Genomic DNA, 17,538 nt, shown 5'->3' on the forward strand with positions numbered 1-17,538 from the left:
CCTTGAATCTGGAATACAGTCTCTGGGAGCCCCCTTGAGCTGTCCTTGAATCTTCCAACTAGATCTGGCCTTTCCTTAAGGCCATAAGCCTTACATTGTCATTAGGCCCAAATCTCTACCTAAACTTTGCCCTCTGTTGTTACTATGGATATGCATGCCTTCAGTTACTTCCCAACCCTGACATTATCAATATCCATGCCTTCAGCTACTTCCAACCCTTAATTCCATTCTCTTGGTTCTTGGACTCTGACCTCATCACACCCTCCTTAGACTCCTCCTCAGGACCCTCCCTGAACCCCTCTTCTAGTCACCCCAGACCACCCCTCAATCCCGTCTACAACCTTTGTGTATATAATCTCCATCTTTCCTCCATGAAGACTCTCAGGTTCAATCTAGCTCAGCTCAGATTCAATCTAGCTCAGCTTAGATTGAATGTGGTCCCCCGGTGAAAACAGGCCTCAGAAAGGGTGGGATTTCTTAAGGCAGCCCATTAAGGTGAATCTCTAATAAACTTTGTCTTTTCCCTTCGCTGAGAAGGCTTGAGTCGAATTCTTTCCCCAGGACCCAGTGTCAGTATTTTGGGGTCTCGAGCACCCCTAGAAACCTATGGTTCCCTACCATTAACCTGTTCAGAGGGAGGGAAGATGGTCAAGATGGAAATTCTAAAGACATTAAAAGGAAATACTTATAGTGAAAAGGAAAACTGGGAATTGTATGGAAAGACTAATGTAGATACATAGGAAACTAACCAATCTGCTTAGATTTTGGAAAGAAATGTATGGAAAATTGAAGTGAGAGAAGATGAATAAAGGAATATAGCACAGTTCTGTAAAAACAGAATTAGGAATGATATAGTTGAGGCTGCCAAAGAGTCTGAGGACAAAAAACTTGATTCCATTTGGCTTTTAAGATATATTGGGAGAAAAGGGAGGCTCAGAAAAAGGATGAAGCATTTGACTTTACTGGAAATGTCAGAACACAAATGACCAACAGTGGGTTAATACCAAAGACAAGGAAGCAGACTGGTAGAGACCACTTACTACCTTTAAAAAATTCATTTCACTCAGTCTAGATAAGGTATATCATCGGGGCCTGAAATAACCAGATTTATGATTACTAACCTACAGTTAGTAATATCTGAAAGACTGTGGAAAATAGAAGTACCACAAGACTGGGGCAAGGAAAATGTTTCAATTTTCCAACAAAAAAAAAAAAACTGTGGGGAGAAAAGAGTCTAGTGAATGAAGAGATAAGTAATCTAATATCTGACATTACAGAGTTAGGGAAAGAGGACAGGGAGTGGAGGAATTGGGGAAGGCAAGTGGTTCTTTATCCTTCCAGGTCTATTGCATTATGAATTCTCCATTAGGATGAAGTTACTGAAAAGTTCTTTCTCAACTCTAATTTGAGTTGACAATATGCTCTAATAGACTCTTTTGGAAGTTGTCGTTGTATGCCTTGGACAAAAGGATAGGTCATAGCCTTAAGTCATGGCTCACAGAAGTGTTATCATAAGGTAGGCCTTACTTCCTACCATTATTATCAGCTGTCAGTGCCACTAATTTTGCTGAGAAAATGAACCAAGAGTCAAAGGCACCAATAATACTCACCTGACTGGCAGAGAAGGTTGAAAAATAGTAATTCCCCCTTTCATAAGTATCTGCAACAAGATAACAGAGTGAATTCCACTGGGTCCCATCGTGCCCAGCCTGAGACACATGGCACCCCTGACTTTTCACTACCTTTGAGGCCTTTAGCCTACCTGGTTCTTCCTGTCCTCTGTGTTTTCAAGACACTTAAAATTTATCCAATGCAATGAAACTACACAGCACCTCCCACACTGTGCCATTAATGGTTTTCAGGATTCTAAAGCTCTTGAAAAGAGGCTTGTGATTGTAGGAGACAAATCTGTGAGAATACTGAAGAATGGGCATTGATTTCATTTCAATTATTCATATTTGTAAAAGGTTAAGACCATGAAAGCAGGAAAGACCAATATTTCTTTGCTCCTTTCAATTTTATCATTGCTTGGAGACAATTGGAGACCCTGAAATCAGGGTCGTTAAAAAAAAAAAAACTTTAATCCTTAATTTTCATACTTAACCTTAGTTTTCACATTTACGATCTACAATTATTGTCCTTAGGAATATGATTAAAAGAGAGTAATGTCAGCCTGCTCTTTCATTAGTTTAGAGAGCTCCTGGTTAAGCACTTCCTCTATCAGTGAAGACTGGCTTGTTCTTTCCAACTTTAAGTGTTAGAGTTGCCTGGGATACTTAGAGATTAAGTGATTTGCTTAGGGTCATGCAACCAGTGTGTGCCCCATGTGGGAATTGAACTCAAGTCCTCCTGACTCCCAGAGAAAGCCATCAAATTAAATGCTTGAGAGGATGAAGTGTTATGCTATAAATCAAGCTTACTTTCTGTGACTTTTTATTTCCAACAACTTTTTCTATTCTCTAAGTAACTTTAAGAGCTGCATCATAGCCAAGAGACAATATGAAAGAAGGAGATAAAGGGGAAGGAGCAAGGGAGGGGGAGGGCAAGGGAAGAAGAGAGTAAGGAAATGAAAAAGAGAGAAAGCAAGGAAGTGAAGAATGGAGAAAGGGAAGAATAGAGGAAGAAGAAGAAGTAAAGGATGAGAAAGGATAGAGGAAGGGAGGAATGAAAGTAGGAAGGTATGAGAGATAAGTAATCAAAGGAAAAAAGAGAGGGATGAAATGAAGTAAGGGAAAAGAAAAGGAGGGAGAGAGTGAGTGAGACATGAGGGGGAAAGGGAGGGAGGGAGGCAGGAAGAGAGAGCGAGACAGAGAGAGAGAGAGAGAGAGAGAGAGAGAGAGAGAGAGAGAGACAGAGACAGAGACGGAGACGGAGACAGAGAGAGAGACAGAGAGACAGAGAATGGTGTTCATTGACCTTAAGAAAATCTAACTTACCAATACTCTGTCCATCATCCCAGAAAAACTCTCCTTCAGCTCTCCCATTGTCAGATAAAGCGACAATCAGTCCCAGGGAATTTTTCCGGCTATAAACATCAGAAATTAAAATTAGTCCTCCTCCTTCTCTTGAAAAGTCATGTGGCAAGCCTTTATTAAGCAACTATTAAGCCATGTTAGTGGCTACATGTTCAAAGGAAGAAAAAAAAGGAAATGCTTACTGCATTCAAGCAACTTAGATCCTACTGGGAAGAGGGGATGACAGCATGTATTATATTGTAGCTATTTCACAGATAAGTAAATACAAAATAAAGAGAACATTTTGGGCCTGCTGTGGAGTAGTGTTTGAAACACCAGTCATTGCACAATTCAGGAAAGATCTCTTATAGGAGGTTACACTTGAGATGAGCCATGAGAGAAACTAAGGGGTTCCAATAAGAGCATTCCAGGCATGTGGGACAGACTATATTCTAAGTTACCACTGTGGTGGTTTTGGCGATCACTGGACTTCCTAGGCAGGGCCAAAGTCCTGAAGAAGAACCCTGTGATAATCCCTAGGGAAGGCTGTACAGACCACAGGATTCCCAGAGGAAGACCAAGTGGTAGCCATCCCTTAATCCGTGGGGATCACAGGGCCTCCTAGGGGTCAGACCCTAAGGAAGACCCAAGTGATAGCCCCTTAGGATGGCAGTAAGATCACAAGGCTCCCGAGACAGGGCCGGAAGTCCCATGTGATGCCCCCTTAAGAAGGCCACGCAGACCACAGGGTTCCCCAAGGGAATACAGAGTGGTAGCCCTCTTAACACCGCAGTGGGGATCACAGGACACCCCAAGACAAGATCCAGGAGTAAGCCTGGCGAGCTTCCGCTGCCTGTTGCTTCCCTTCACTTGACCTTAGGAAAATCCATGTGATTTGCCCATTCACATCCAAAGAATTCAGGACCAGAGTGGGCAGAGGAAGGCATTTTATTATGCTCCCCGGGAGAACGGGTGCAGTGCTCGCGGAAACACTCACACTGATACAGCTGCAGGAGCAGGGGTAACCATTCCCTCCACTCCTGCTAGAGTCATGGTTAGTTTACAATCTTTGTTTTTTACATAGTTTTCCTAGGTTATACAGTTTATATAAATAGGATAATATGGATACAGAAGTAAAAGTGAAGTTAATTAGATTTTCCTTGTCTTAGTTTAGGATTAAACTATGTTCTTTTACTTCCCCTACTTTCCCTCTTTAACATATGCAAATTAGGCCTGGATTCTTGACCAAGACCAGACCCTAGATAAGCCTGAACTGGTTCAAGTGGGTTTGGCCTCTCTAATTCCCCAGACTGCCTTCTCAAAAAGCATGCACATGCTTAGAAGCCTCTGACCTCCCACCTGACCGACCTTGAGGCCTGGTCTCTGCTAAAGCTGGGGTGGGGGAGGGCAGGGAAGCACACCTTTAGTTCTGTGGAAACAAAACTCCTCCTCCCATTTCTTACACCACTGAGGTGTGAGATGGACTTTCTGGATGTAGAGAACAAGTAGGTCATTTGAGTTGGTATACAGAACGTGTGAGGTGGAATAACATAGAATCAGCTTGGAAAGATAAGCTAGAGCCATACAGAGATGGCTTTACATGCTACATATTATACACAGCACTTTATAATCAATCTAAGAGGGAGACAGTGAAACTTTCTGAGCCTAAGAACTGGGACTCAGAATTATGATTTATTCCTCTCAATTAGGCAACAAAGTAGAGGATGGTTTGGAGAGTGGAGAGTCTGGATGCAGAAGGCCAATTGGGAAGGCATTGTAAAGCTCTAGGAGATTGGTGATAAAGGCCAGAATTAGAGTAGAGGTCAGGTAAGTGGAAAGATTATGCCTGATGCCTCCTATAAGGATACTTATGTTCAGAGATTTTTCCCATGATCCTTAGAGTACACTGAGCAGAAATGAATATGAATCATGACCTTTCTAAATGTTTAAATGGTATTTTCAACATAGATTCATTTTATTTCATCTGTCATGGAGTAGATAGTGCAGTATTCCCATAAAATATATCACAAGGTGCATTCATTCACATGATATATTATCTAATGGTCAGTCAACAAACATTGAGTGCTCACTATGTGCCAGGCATTCACTCAGTGATGAGGGTGCAATGAAATTCAAAGGAAAGTCACTGCTCCCAGGGAGCTCATAGTGAAATGGAGGCAAAAAGTGCCAAGAGGCAAAGATGAGGAGGGAGAGCATTCCAGGCTTGGAAGACACAGTCAATGAAAATGAAGGATGCTCATAAGGCCCCTGCTTAAATAACAAAATGAGCCTCATCCTTTGTGATGCTCTTGGTAATGAGCAACTGAAAAGACAAAAAACAAAACAAGATAATCCCAGAGAAAAATGATAAGGACTCACATTTAAACAAACCCTTAAGATTTAGAATGTTTTTGTTATTTTCAAAATAATTCCAGTGAGGTAGGAAGGTTAAGTATAATGAAAGCTCTGAAGTCCTTGGAGTTTGTGGGATTTCCGGAAAGTCACACACCTAAAAGTCAGCTCAATCCCAAGTCTTTTGGACTCCAACTCCAGGACTCTATCCACTACTTTTCAAGAAAAGGACAAATACAGTTACCATTAGAATCTGAGTCACACCTCTGGAAAGGGCAGAAGGATGTGGCTCCCCTCACTCACCTATAGTGGGTGTTATTTGCAGGTTTTTGCCAGGGAAGGATGTAGCCCCCACGGATATGCAGATTGATGTGGTCAAGAGGGGCTGGCAGGTTCTTCCACTGTCCCCTCACTCCAATGTCTGAGCCCTATGGTTGAGAGGAAGACCAGGAGAAAATGAGTTCTTGCATCTCACCATACCTCAGTAACTTAGAAGTAAAAGGACAAGAGGAATTTCTGACTTTGGTCCCCCACCATGACTCCTCACTTCCTGACTATCTTTATCTGCCTATGGATTCTTCTCTGCATTTTCCTCCTAACTTTTTTGTTCCATTTTCAATCAAATGTTGCCTTTCATCAAAGAAACCTTTCTTTGAGAAGAAACACTTTATTCACCAAAGCCCACTTTAGCCTTCAAAAGGACCACAGTGCTACACAGATCTTTGTTTTCTCTCTTAGTACAGGTTCATGGTGGGCCTAGCCCTAGCCTATCTCTCTAACTCAAGCTATGAGTTCCCCCTGAACAGGGACCCTTCCTCAGAGTTGCACAGGGATAACCTCAGAAATCAGTGTATGGCTTTGCATACAATGGGTACTCATCCAATGCAGTAAACTAACTTCCCAGGCAGGATAGAAGTTAAACATGGGATCAAAGATAGTGGAATTCTTCTTTTGAAAGGGTTTGAAAAGGTCACCCTGAGAAAACCTTATAAAGACTACATACCTAGAACAGGGAAAAGGAAAGTCACTTCTTATTTAAGCCTCTTTCCTCGCAGAAAAGTCAGTCTTATCAAGTACTTTGGGGGAGTGGAAGGTAGGAAGAATTATTCCTCCACCACCTTGGCCATGGTGACTTAGTCTTCAGGGACATTTTTAAAAATAGCATTAGAGAATTTTTAAATTAATCAAATTAAAATAAATTTTAATTTTAAGTTAATTGAATTAAAGCAAAGCATTAAAATGCTTTTGAAGGCTATGACAATGTTCTCAATAAGGGCTGACTGAGAGGGACCTTAAAGGCCACCTTTTCTCGTTTTCTTACTTAATTGACAAGGGAACAAAGGTCAAATTGCTCCAAAAACATCATTAGGCACGTACTATGTGGCAGAGATGACACAATGGGTCAAAAGGGGTTATATTCAGGAAAGAAGCATTAACCTGACCAAAAAGAGCATAAGATTTCTAGACCCTTTAAGCAAAATACGATTCTGATCATTTCACAGAGCTCAAAATCCTCAAATGAGATATGACTACAGTCAGCTCACAATGTCTCCTTCAAGTATTGTGCAAAATGCTGCTTTGAGTGAGTTCCAGAATCCAAAACTTAAGATCAAGAAAACAAGAAAGAGTATTAATGACAGAGTATGACAGGGTCAAACATTCAAAACCTGCATGGGGCAAACCTTACCCAGATCCTGATAATATTCCTGCATGAAATACCTTAGCCAGCAAAGGCCCATTCCACACCCAGAACTTTCACACTAATTTGAACAGAGAAACCATGAGATCCTATGTCCCATCAAACACACTTACCGTGTAATAATCATACCAACTGGAACTTGGGAAGTAGGCAGTCACGTTCCAGGTATTCTGCAATAAATTAAATAGTTGTTGTGGGTTTTTTTTAATGGAATAGATATATGGACAAATTGATCAAAATTTCCTAGAAGGATTAACATGATTAATAATTGCTCCATTTAAGAGTATTCAAAAGCAAATATCCTGTGGATTTATCATTTCTTGATAGTCTTCCAATGACTCCATGACTTCAGGTAGGTGGAAGTATCATTCATTTTACAGATAAGGAAATTGAAAAATTGGGAATGATTTAAAACTGCAGAACAATTTCATGCCAACACAAGGACTAAACCCTACGACTCAGAATGCAAAGCTCAGGCCCAATTCTTCTGCTCAATATTGTATCTCAGTTTGGATCTTATATAGGCTCAGGAGAATCCATACTCACAGGTTCCAGAACAGGGCTGACTAAGAGGGCTGGACCCCACAAGAATTGAAGGAATATGTCCCAAGTTTCTTTGTCTTCCACAAACCTGAACGGAGAAACATAGTGCCACAAGTAAACAATATGGACATTGTTCTCTCTGGCCGTTGGATCCCTAAAGTTAGTGCTCAAAGAGACTTGAGAAATCAGTTCAATTTCATGATTTGGACAAATCTCCAGGGGCCTTGGGCGCCCCTCAACAAAAGGCCAACTTCTTTTCCTTTTGTGTCCTTCCTTCTTCCTCCAGGTCTGGTTTAATTGGGCACAGGTAAGGATATTAATGATGGTAGATTTGAAATATCAAGGTGACTTCGCCGTATTTTCTAGGCCCAGATCTTTTGCCTACTATTATGCAGATGTTCAGTAAATGTTTTAAACTAAATCTAGCTCTTTGCCATCATTAAAAGGAAATCAAATTCTTGTTTTAAAAAGAAAAATATGATTCACTATATCACTAAACCAAAAAGGAAAGACTTTTGGAATATCAAATGTCCCTACCTAATAGGAATCTTTTAAAAGAGTAAAAATTTTAACCAAAACCTCACATATTTATATAGTGCTTTAAGGTTTGCAGAATACTTCCTTCATGGCAAACCTATGAGGTGGGAAGTGCCCTTATTATTGTCCCCACTTTACAGATAAGAAAACTGAGCCTCAGAGAGAATAAGTGGTTTGCTCCTGGTCACAAGTTACTGTCATAGCTGAGATCCACGACAGCAGCTACAAACAGATCTTCTGACTCCAAGGTTTATGCCTGTTTCCATAGGCTGCCTCTGTACCCAAGGAATATACTTCATTTCAGAATGAATTAATGAAGGAAAAAAACACTGATTAAGTGCTCACTCCATGCAAGGCAGTGGAGAAGCAAACTGAAAATAAAGACTGGCCCTGTTCTCGAGGACCTCAAATTCTAATTGGGGGAGGTAACACAAAAAGAGTTCCCAAATGAATTTCAAAATAGAATCCAACACAGGACCCTGAGACACAGAGTGGGCACTTACTCATGAAGGAGGGGCCGGACAACAGTGCTGCCTTCTACATGGGCCATGTGCATCAGGGTGTAGAGATAAGGCAACAGTGTGTATCTTGTCTGAAGGACATTTCTTGAAAGATCCTCAAAGGTGGAATTCCAAGCCACAGGGTCTTGTCTCTAGAAGCAGAAGGAGGGAATACTCATACCAAACCCTTCATCTCACTTCACTGGGAAACAAGCCAGATAACAAGAAGGCTACCCTCTACTACACAGGGAAACTGCACAGTCTTCCATGCCTTGCTTCCTAATTCACCAGGCTACCAGCCCCCTTGACCTTGGCTAGGACAGATGTTCTGATTCTTCTTCCCCTGCCCCCAATTGCCCTTAAAAATAGTCAGACCCTGAAATAAAAATATGTCACGGGCAGCACAGACCAAACATATATTTCTTCTGCAGCAGTCTTACATTGCAGTGGGTTACATTGAAAAAGCGTACATGTGAAAGATTAGTGGGGCCCTAACATTGTAACCTCCTGGCAGAAATGTGAAAACTGCCCAGAGTCAGAACAGAAAAGATCACTGCTCTCTGAAGCCTTTATCTCTTGAGTTTCTGGCAAAAGTGAGATATTCTAGAAAACTCCACTGGCTTTAGGAATATAGTTTATACAGTTTGTTGTGAAGGGCAGGACTGGTGACTACGGAGGTTGTTTCCAGGAAAGAAGGGCTCCATTAAGTCATGGGGGAGGAACTGAAGCAGGAGATCTGGCATAAGGGCAGACCTGAGGCACAACCTGGTATCTCACCTTTTGCCCAATTGTATTGTGGTTCCTAGAGAAAGGGTAAAAGGCTCCCAGTTGCATCCAGCGAGCACACATTTCATATTCAGCATCATTAAAGAATCCACAGATATCAGCTCCTGTCTGAGAACAAAAAGGGAAAACAAAGAATGAAAATTTTCTGGGTTTCTAAAACCATCTAAGAGTGATCAAGGGAACTTGAGTGAGACTTACATAGGGTATTCCAAAGAGGCTGAATTCCATCATGCCTGCAATGAGAAACACAGCAATATTGGATCAGGCAAGTTGGTAGATTACACCAGACTCTAACTTTCTCTGCTCATTGACTTAAAGAGCTCATCATGGAGAAAAGTCCAATGAAATACATGAAATGATACAATTAGCTAGTCAGGGACCTGGCCCCTCTCTGATTCTCTTCAAGAGTCCAGAAAAATGACAGACTGACTGAGATCATAGGCTGGATTCCTCTCCCCTCCAAGGGAAACCTTCAGGAAAAGCCCAGCATTTACCAATGATGGATTTATAGAGCTGGTCCCATGCTGCTGTATTGTCTCCCAGCCAATGTCCTGCCCAGCGTCCTGAAGACGGAAAGGTTGAGCGCGTGATCACAATTCCTCTCTCTCCTGTGGCCTCTTGCACAGCTCTGATCACAGAAGAAAAGCAAGAAATGAGAGCCTATCTGGGCATGGCCAGAGATCTCTCCCTCTCAGGGAGCTCTTACAGTGAAGCCCATGAGCTGAGGACTATTCTCAGCCAGTGACTGGGAGAACGAGATGGGAATATGGGCCTGTAAAAGCAATCTGTACTTGGGGCAGGAAGAAACTGAGACTAGGAGGTGCATTAGCTACAAATATCAGGTAACAAAAATGATTTGTCACATGCCTGTTTGGGGAAAATGAGCAGCAAAATTTACTTTAGCTTGTGAATACATTCACTGTGCTAACAATGTGTCAGAATAATTTTGACCAATGTGTATTTCCTAAACATAAAAAAGATATTCAAGATAGGAATTGGACTGGCAATTTCATTCATTGGAAACTCCAGTTCTTTTCACTTGTTGCATGGGCCTCAGGGAGAGGTAGGCAGGGACTCACTCATATGTGGGCTTTGTCTGGGACCAGCCATAGAGACTGTGTACATCATAGTGTCGCACTGGGCTTCCATCAGACAGGAACTGCTGACTTTCCATGCACAGGGTCTTACTGCTCAGGCCGCTGCTTCTATCCTCCAGATCTGAGGAAAGAGATACAATGATGTGAGAGTCCTCCTACTTCCCATCTGGTGGTGGCAGAGAAGGAGGTGGCTGGAGCTGAGGGGATGAGACAGGGTGGAATAGGAGTTTGGGATAGATTAGCAAGTCAGAGCTAGAAGATGGGAAGTTTTGAACAACAGGTTATAGTGTTCAGTAGGGAACAGAAAACTGAAAAAATGAATTCTGAGCACATTGCACAGACCATTGGATTGAGAACTGGAAGGGATTTAGAGATTGGCTAAGTGGAAGTGCTTCCCCAAGGGTGTACTGGTACATCTACCCTTTACTCTATGCACACCTATGACATGGACCAAGACAGCTTAGAATGCTGATGGGTTTGTCCTTGGAGATACTCTCATGCCAATGCCAAGCTGCTAGTAATGAAGGAAGGCAAATCTTCAGCCCAGGTATCTTTGAAAAGGTCATCCTGACACTGGGTAATATTGTGACAATAGAAAATGTACTTACAGGGCATATAAGGAGGATGGTTGAGCGTGGTATCCCTGCAGCCTGGAGGAACTGCCCCATTCACAAAGCTTGATGGTTCATTCATATCCTAAAAATATAAAATGAATCTTTGGGTATATGTGTACTACATGCATACATGACTTCTGTTGTCATTACCTTCTGCCAGATGACAACAGACAAATGCTTACACCTGGTGCACTCATCACATGGTGAGACTGATTAATCAGAAGGGGGATCACCTGGAGGGATTGGGCCTTGCTTTCTCTCAGGCCATGCTGGAGAGGCTAACACTCTCAAGGGAAATATTGAATTCACTTCAGTGAAAAAGATAAATTCCCTGATGTGTAGGTACATTAGGCATCTTCCCTGCAGGATAAAGTAATGGTGGATGTGTAATAGAAATAGAGATTGTTTGATGTCCTGTTAGAAAATGGCAGCCTCAGGGTAAAATTGTGTCCAGAGGGTCTTGATCATTTACTGACTGATTCACTCCACTGCAGAGCAATTATACATATATATGTTTAAAAATAAGAAAACATACGCAATATTTTAGGATATTTTTGCATGTTTATGTATGCATATTCACACACAGACACACAGACACATACACACACTTACAATCCACATTCCATCAAACTTCAAGCTCTTCTCTGGATCAGTGGGATTGTTGTGGAGTTCCAGCAATTCCCGCTTCCACCACGTGACTGTTGAATTACGGAAAAAGTCTGGGAAAGCAGCATGAGCTCTGTATATCTGTAAAGATGAAATGCAACCAGCAGACAGACTGATCAGGCCACTGGCAAATGACTCTTTGATACTTGTCTTTTGAAATTGTGCTACTACATGGAGATAACTTGTGAAAAAGTTCAAATCATTTTCCAAAGAATTCTTACTTTAATAGAATCCACAGGATCACAAATCAATTATTTGTCAAAGAGGCATAAAGATAAATCTGAGGCTGTGGATTGACTGCCCAACTGTAACAAAAGGACTCCTACCTCTATCTGATAGACATTATCTGCCTATGCATGTTATTTGGGGGAGTTCTTTGTTCCTGTGTCTGTATGTAATCGGCATGTTGCAGTTGTTACTCATTCATTTCTGTCACGCCTGACCCTCTGTGACTCCATTTAGGGATTTCTTAGCAAAGATACTGGAGTACTTTCCCATTTCCTTTTCCAGCTCATTTTTCAGATGAGGAAACTGAGGCAAACAGGCTTGACTAACTTGCCAAGGGTTACACAGATAGTGCGGCTCTGAGGCCAAATTTAAAGCCACGTCTTCCTGACTCCAGGTCCAGGGTACTATCCACTGCACCACCTAGCTGCTCTTGCACAATCTAGTTGCTATGCAGGAACACCTTTTGACAGGATATTGAGAACCAATGGAGGTGGCATGCCTGATAAGGACTGAAAAATAAGGTTTGGTCCTTTGGGGAAGGTGCTTCCAGAAAGTGTGGAAGGAAAACTGGAAATCAGGACATGGTTAGGCAGTGACCAGAACATTTCCAAAGCGCACTATATTTCAGGCATTGTGCTAAGTACTGCATTAGTAAGAAAGAGAGGAAGGACGGTTGCTTCTCTGTGAGGATGGTCCTTTAACAATCTGGACAGGAGGAACCACTTCTCTTCTATAAAAGCTTCTATAGCCCATACCACAGAAGAATTCTTTACCTCCACTTGCGTGTCCCAGTCAAGAGATCCATCGACAGTGACGTCGGGCAAATCAGGCCAAACCTGGGGGAAAGGTAGGAAAGGGGGTCATTTCCTTAGAGTAAATCTTGGCTATGTGTGATGGGCCACAACTTAGAGATGTCATGAGGAGAATTTAAACCATCCTGAAATCAATCTATTTCGCAGAAACATCAGAGGCCCTAATTGCCATAATTCACACATACACAGAAACAATGAGAAAAAAATGAGCCATTAAACTACAAACACCCTGATATCCCTTCACACTCATGTCTAATTAACATCTCTAATCCTATTCTACCTTTCCCCAAACAATGTCGCTGTCATCTGGCCACTTGATGAACACATCTTCCTGGAGTCCCCGAGTGAATGCAGGATATGGCTCAGTCTCATTGCCAGAAATTGCTGGGTCCTGCAACCAATAAGTGATAGTTACTAGTGTCAGAGACAGAATTACTCAAAGACAAGGAAAACATCAATGCTCAACAAGGAAGAAGACATCATGGAATCTTAACGCAGCCACGCACCAGAATGAGGATGACTCGCATGCCAGCCTCCTTCATTCGATTGATCAGATTGGGAAAGCCAGCAAACTCAGGGCTGAGGGTGAAGTCCAGCTGCCTCTCCATGTAATCAATGTCTGAGTACTGCACATCCTGGAAGAAAAAGGAAAGGAAAGTGGAGAAATAGCACTTTGACCACAATAGATCCAGAGCAACTGGATCTTTTCATTCATGCAGTGGGGAAGATCCACTGTAAACATTCTTTCCAGGATCAAGTTAAAATTCCAGCCTGGAAACAATCACACTCACTCCTAGATTGCTTTGCCCTACCATTATTTTCCATGTGATTGGGGTGTGTGAGATCATAATATCAAGCTGAAAAAGATCAAATTGAACCGCTCTAGAAACCATCTCCCAGAAAAATAATATGGCTCATTCCAAAATAAAATCAAAATTCTTTGAAGAACCTATGTTCTTATTCCTCTAAGCAGCACTAAGGGATAGTTTTTTTTTTTCAAGTGAAGAGGACCTGATTTCAAATGCTAGCTCTCACAATTACTAGCTGTTTGATCCTGAGCATGTCAGTTAAACTCTCTGTGTCTCAGTTTCCTCAGCTTTAAATCAAGGGGTTGGGTTCCAAGTCCTGAAAGCTTCCTTTCAACTCTAAATCTATGATCCCTTGGTTCCTGTAGTTCTGCTCTCAATACTTTAATGCAGAGAAATGACATTTAGAAGTGAAATTGAATGCCTTGGCAGAAACAGGATGGCATGGTCCTTCTCTATCCTATTCATACTCTGGCCCTTTTGTAGCTAGTTACAATATAGGTGGTCAACCCCAATTATTCCTGTGCGAAACCATGTCCATAGCCACAATGTACAAGTGGAAATTAGCAAGCATCTAAGATTTCTTCAGCTGCAATGGTTGCTTACTACTTGAACTACAGTTGTACTCAACGGTATAATGTTTTAACCAATTCAATTCTTTAAAAAATTAAATTCAGAAATGTCACTTTTTGAGGACTTCTGCCTAAAATGTCAAACATTTAACTTGAAAACATGTTTGAAAAATTTCAAATTCCATAATTAAACCAGAGGAAGTGGAAATGAAAGCCACGAGGACCACAAGACAATTGCACAGGTTGGGATTGAGGGCTGGAGACAGAAGTGAGGCTGTGGTGGGTAGGGAAGCTCCATACATAGGGGATCTGAGCAGCCACCATGGCATCATAGAGTTCAGCAATTTCAGAATCACTCTCATATCCATAGCGACACAGCTGGAAGCCTAAGGCCCAGTAGGGAGTCATCACTGGACGGCCAATCAACTGAAAACAAGGACAGAAAATAGTTGATATAGATTCCATTCCTTCAGGGGAGGAAATATATGTGGTATCAAGTACAGAATCACTAAAACAATTTTCTCTCATTATGTGGTGGCCTCATGACTCAGGGTAACTGTAAGACCAAACAACATGAAACTAGGGAGCTAGCATTCCTGGGAATCTCTGCCATTTCCAAAGAGATAGTAATTATAAAGCATTTTAACCATCTTTAGGTACTAAGTAAACATACGCTATTATTTTTATTTGTGTACCTTCAAGAAATCTGGGATTCTTAGGAGGCACATGAAATAGGGATTGTCCCTACAAGAGCTCAAGAATAATGAAATGTCAAAAAGGGCTTCCTTGATATCTCCTGATTGTGTTCTAACATTAGGATCTGATGTGCTACAAAGATAGAGGCTATGACCAACATCAGTTTGTCAATCAACAGGCATTTGTTAAATATTTACAAAGGGCCAGGCACTGTGCTAACCACAGTGGACCCAAAGAAGGCAAAAGTCTCTGCCTTCAAAGACCTCATATTCTAAAGGGGATGAGGCATGAAGGTAATGAGGTATATACAAGATGTCTACTGAGTGGTTGAATGAATGTGCCTTGTAAAGTGTTTCACACTTTAAAGTTTCTCAGAAAACCCTTGATTATCAAATGAAGGATTGCATGACTTCCTACCTCTGTGTACTGTTGAGTGACAAGCTCTGGAGTTGGCCCCAAAACCATGTAAAAGTCCAGAATACCTCCCACAGTACGATATGTCAGTGCAGGGGTGGGCTGGAAAGTCACATCTGCAAACAGAGAATAAGTGTTCGGTGACCCAGAATCATAGAATAGAAGATTGAAGCAGACTCTAAAGATCATCTACTCCAATCCAGAGAGGAGTAGAAATCGCCTATCACCCCCACAGGAAGCAGGTCCTCTAGTTTCCTTCTGAAGACTTCCAGTGATGAGAAATGACCACCTGCTTGAAAAGTCCATGCCACCTTCAAACAGCTCTAATTATTATATTTTATCCTTATAGAGAATTTATAATTTGCCTGTCTCAACATCTGATGAGCTGACAAGCTTTCCATATGCATTATCTGTTCCATCTAGTTCCACAAACTAAATGTAGATGGCTTCAAAATCCACCTACGCAGCCTTCCACTTTCCTGTATTCTGGACCTACAATTTCTCTAACTACTGGAAATTCCACACAAGGAAAACCTTCATACACATGAAATTCAGCACTGCCAAATAAATCCCATCACCTTCCCCGTCCTTTGTTTCTTTTTCTTCAAATTACTATTAATCATGCCCTTATTATCCCCATTACCTATTCATAAAACCTGAACTCATCTAGTCACTCATCCACTTTATACTGCATTCAAATTGCAAAGAAGCCTAATTTTGAGTCAGAAGATCAATGCTCAAACACTGACTATCTGCCTTCCAACTCATGCGATTAAACATAAGTCACTTCATAAACTCCTCACTCTTCTCTTCTGTAAAAGGAGAGAATTGGATCAATGACCTCCAAAGTCCCTTTCAGGTATAAATTGATCATTCTCTGATACAATAAGCAATATTTTCCCACTTCCCTGCTTTTATTCAAACTATTCTCTTTGTCTAAAGTGTCTTTTTTCTCATTCTTCCAAGACATCTTCATCTTCAATCCTGCCTCACCGTTCAAGATCCCTATTCTGTTCTCTTACTCTCCTTAGCCCCTCACTTCTTGGGGACCAAGTGTTTTCTTCCTTCTCTAAATTTTTATAGCCCCTTCTTCATACCTCCTTTCTGTCCTTAGTATGAATATTTTTCATGTTATTTTTATACATATCTTGTCTCCACTTTTAGATTAAAGACAGCTTAAAAGTACAGATGGCGTGGTCTTTTATCTCTTTTTCTTTTCTTGATTACTCCAGTAGTTTGTCCATATCAAGAGCTTAATAAATATATACTGGATTTCACTTAATTAGAGTTCTACTGGGACTTTCCTATTCAGAAACCTCCCAGAAGTCTTAGATTAAGTGCGGTCAGAAAAGAAGCCCTCATCTTACCCATGGCATTGCTGTTGAGCAGGAGCACTCCATGGGCATTGCCATCCTCTTCCAGACCCATGTAGTAGGGGTGCACACCATAGGAATTCAGCTTATACTAGTAGAAGCACCAGTTGAAAAGAGATCAGTCATGGTTTACTCACAAAAAACACAAATGAAAATGGATAATACAGCTGGATCCATAACCTTCCTTGGGGGAGGTTCAAGGTCTCAAGGAAATGAAGAAGGAGAAGGTGATTCAACTCAATATGTATTTATAATTTATTAAACAGGTTCATAGCTATCCTCAATAGAGGAGCATGAACTTGGATAATCTAATCCTGAAACAGGGCCAAAGAAAACAATGTGTATGAATACCTACAAGCCCTACAATACTCCAGTTGTGAACCCTTACCCCTGGGGGCTGGTCTCGAGAAAACATTCCCCATGTGTGCCAGTTCAGGTTCCTCCGGAATGTCGTGTGCTCAGTTTCCCCAAAGCCATAGATGTAATGGGAAGGGAGGCGGGTGGAGATACGTAGGAACATGTCATTAAAGGTAAAGCCAGGGACCTGGGAATCCCAACTGAAACACAAGAGAAGACAGTGACTCCAAGGGGTGGGGGCGGGGGTGAGGGGGGGGGGCGGTGTTGAAGACTTCCTGTGGTATGCATCCCTATTACCAGAATCTACAGAATAGCCATAATCACTCCAAATTCATTTACTAGACTTTGGGATAAAGAAAGTCGCTGAAGCATCTGTTTCTTTGGCTGACAGGGCTTTGAGTTTGGAGGTGGTTACAGCAAATAGCCTTTAGATATGAGGACAAGGAGGCTTGGTAGGATGATACAGTAAAAAAAAAAGTGGATGAAATAGTTCCTACCCTCAGGAAGATCACAAGCTAGATAAAGAAACACA

At 41.6% G+C, this 17,538-nt stretch overlaps 1 protein-coding gene across 1 annotated transcript in view; it reads right to left on the reverse strand.

Annotated features, from left to right (window-relative positions):
* Window positions 1–17,538, reverse strand: part of LOC118851010 — a 269,319-nt gene that overhangs the window by 124,060 nt on the left and 127,721 nt on the right. The window contains exons 73-91 of the mRNA XM_036760604.1: window positions 17,038–17,206; window positions 16,644–16,740; window positions 15,280–15,392; window positions 14,467–14,592; window positions 13,295–13,423; window positions 13,069–13,179; window positions 12,750–12,812; window positions 11,695–11,829; window positions 11,077–11,164; window positions 10,451–10,589; window positions 9,866–9,999; window positions 9,570–9,604; window positions 9,363–9,479; window positions 8,589–8,737; window positions 7,552–7,636; window positions 7,119–7,175; window positions 5,610–5,734; window positions 2,937–3,025; window positions 1,611–1,660 (exon numbers count right to left, since the gene is read on the reverse strand). Coding sequence (XP_036616499.1) covers window positions 1,611–1,660; window positions 2,937–3,025; window positions 5,610–5,734; window positions 7,119–7,175; window positions 7,552–7,636; window positions 8,589–8,737; window positions 9,363–9,479; window positions 9,570–9,604; window positions 9,866–9,999; window positions 10,451–10,589; window positions 11,077–11,164; window positions 11,695–11,829; window positions 12,750–12,812; window positions 13,069–13,179; window positions 13,295–13,423; window positions 14,467–14,592; window positions 15,280–15,392; window positions 16,644–16,740; window positions 17,038–17,206 — 2,011 coding nt within the window. The remainder of the gene's footprint in view (window positions 1–1,610; window positions 1,661–2,936; window positions 3,026–5,609; window positions 5,735–7,118; window positions 7,176–7,551; window positions 7,637–8,588; window positions 8,738–9,362; window positions 9,480–9,569; window positions 9,605–9,865; window positions 10,000–10,450; window positions 10,590–11,076; window positions 11,165–11,694; window positions 11,830–12,749; window positions 12,813–13,068; window positions 13,180–13,294; window positions 13,424–14,466; window positions 14,593–15,279; window positions 15,393–16,643; window positions 16,741–17,037; window positions 17,207–17,538) is intronic.

The sequence above is a fragment of the Trichosurus vulpecula genome, chromosome 5, assembly GCF_011100635.1.
Source record: "Trichosurus vulpecula isolate mTriVul1 chromosome 5, mTriVul1.pri, whole genome shotgun sequence".
Classification (NCBI taxonomy): domain Eukaryota; kingdom Metazoa; phylum Chordata; class Mammalia; order Diprotodontia; family Phalangeridae; genus Trichosurus; species Trichosurus vulpecula.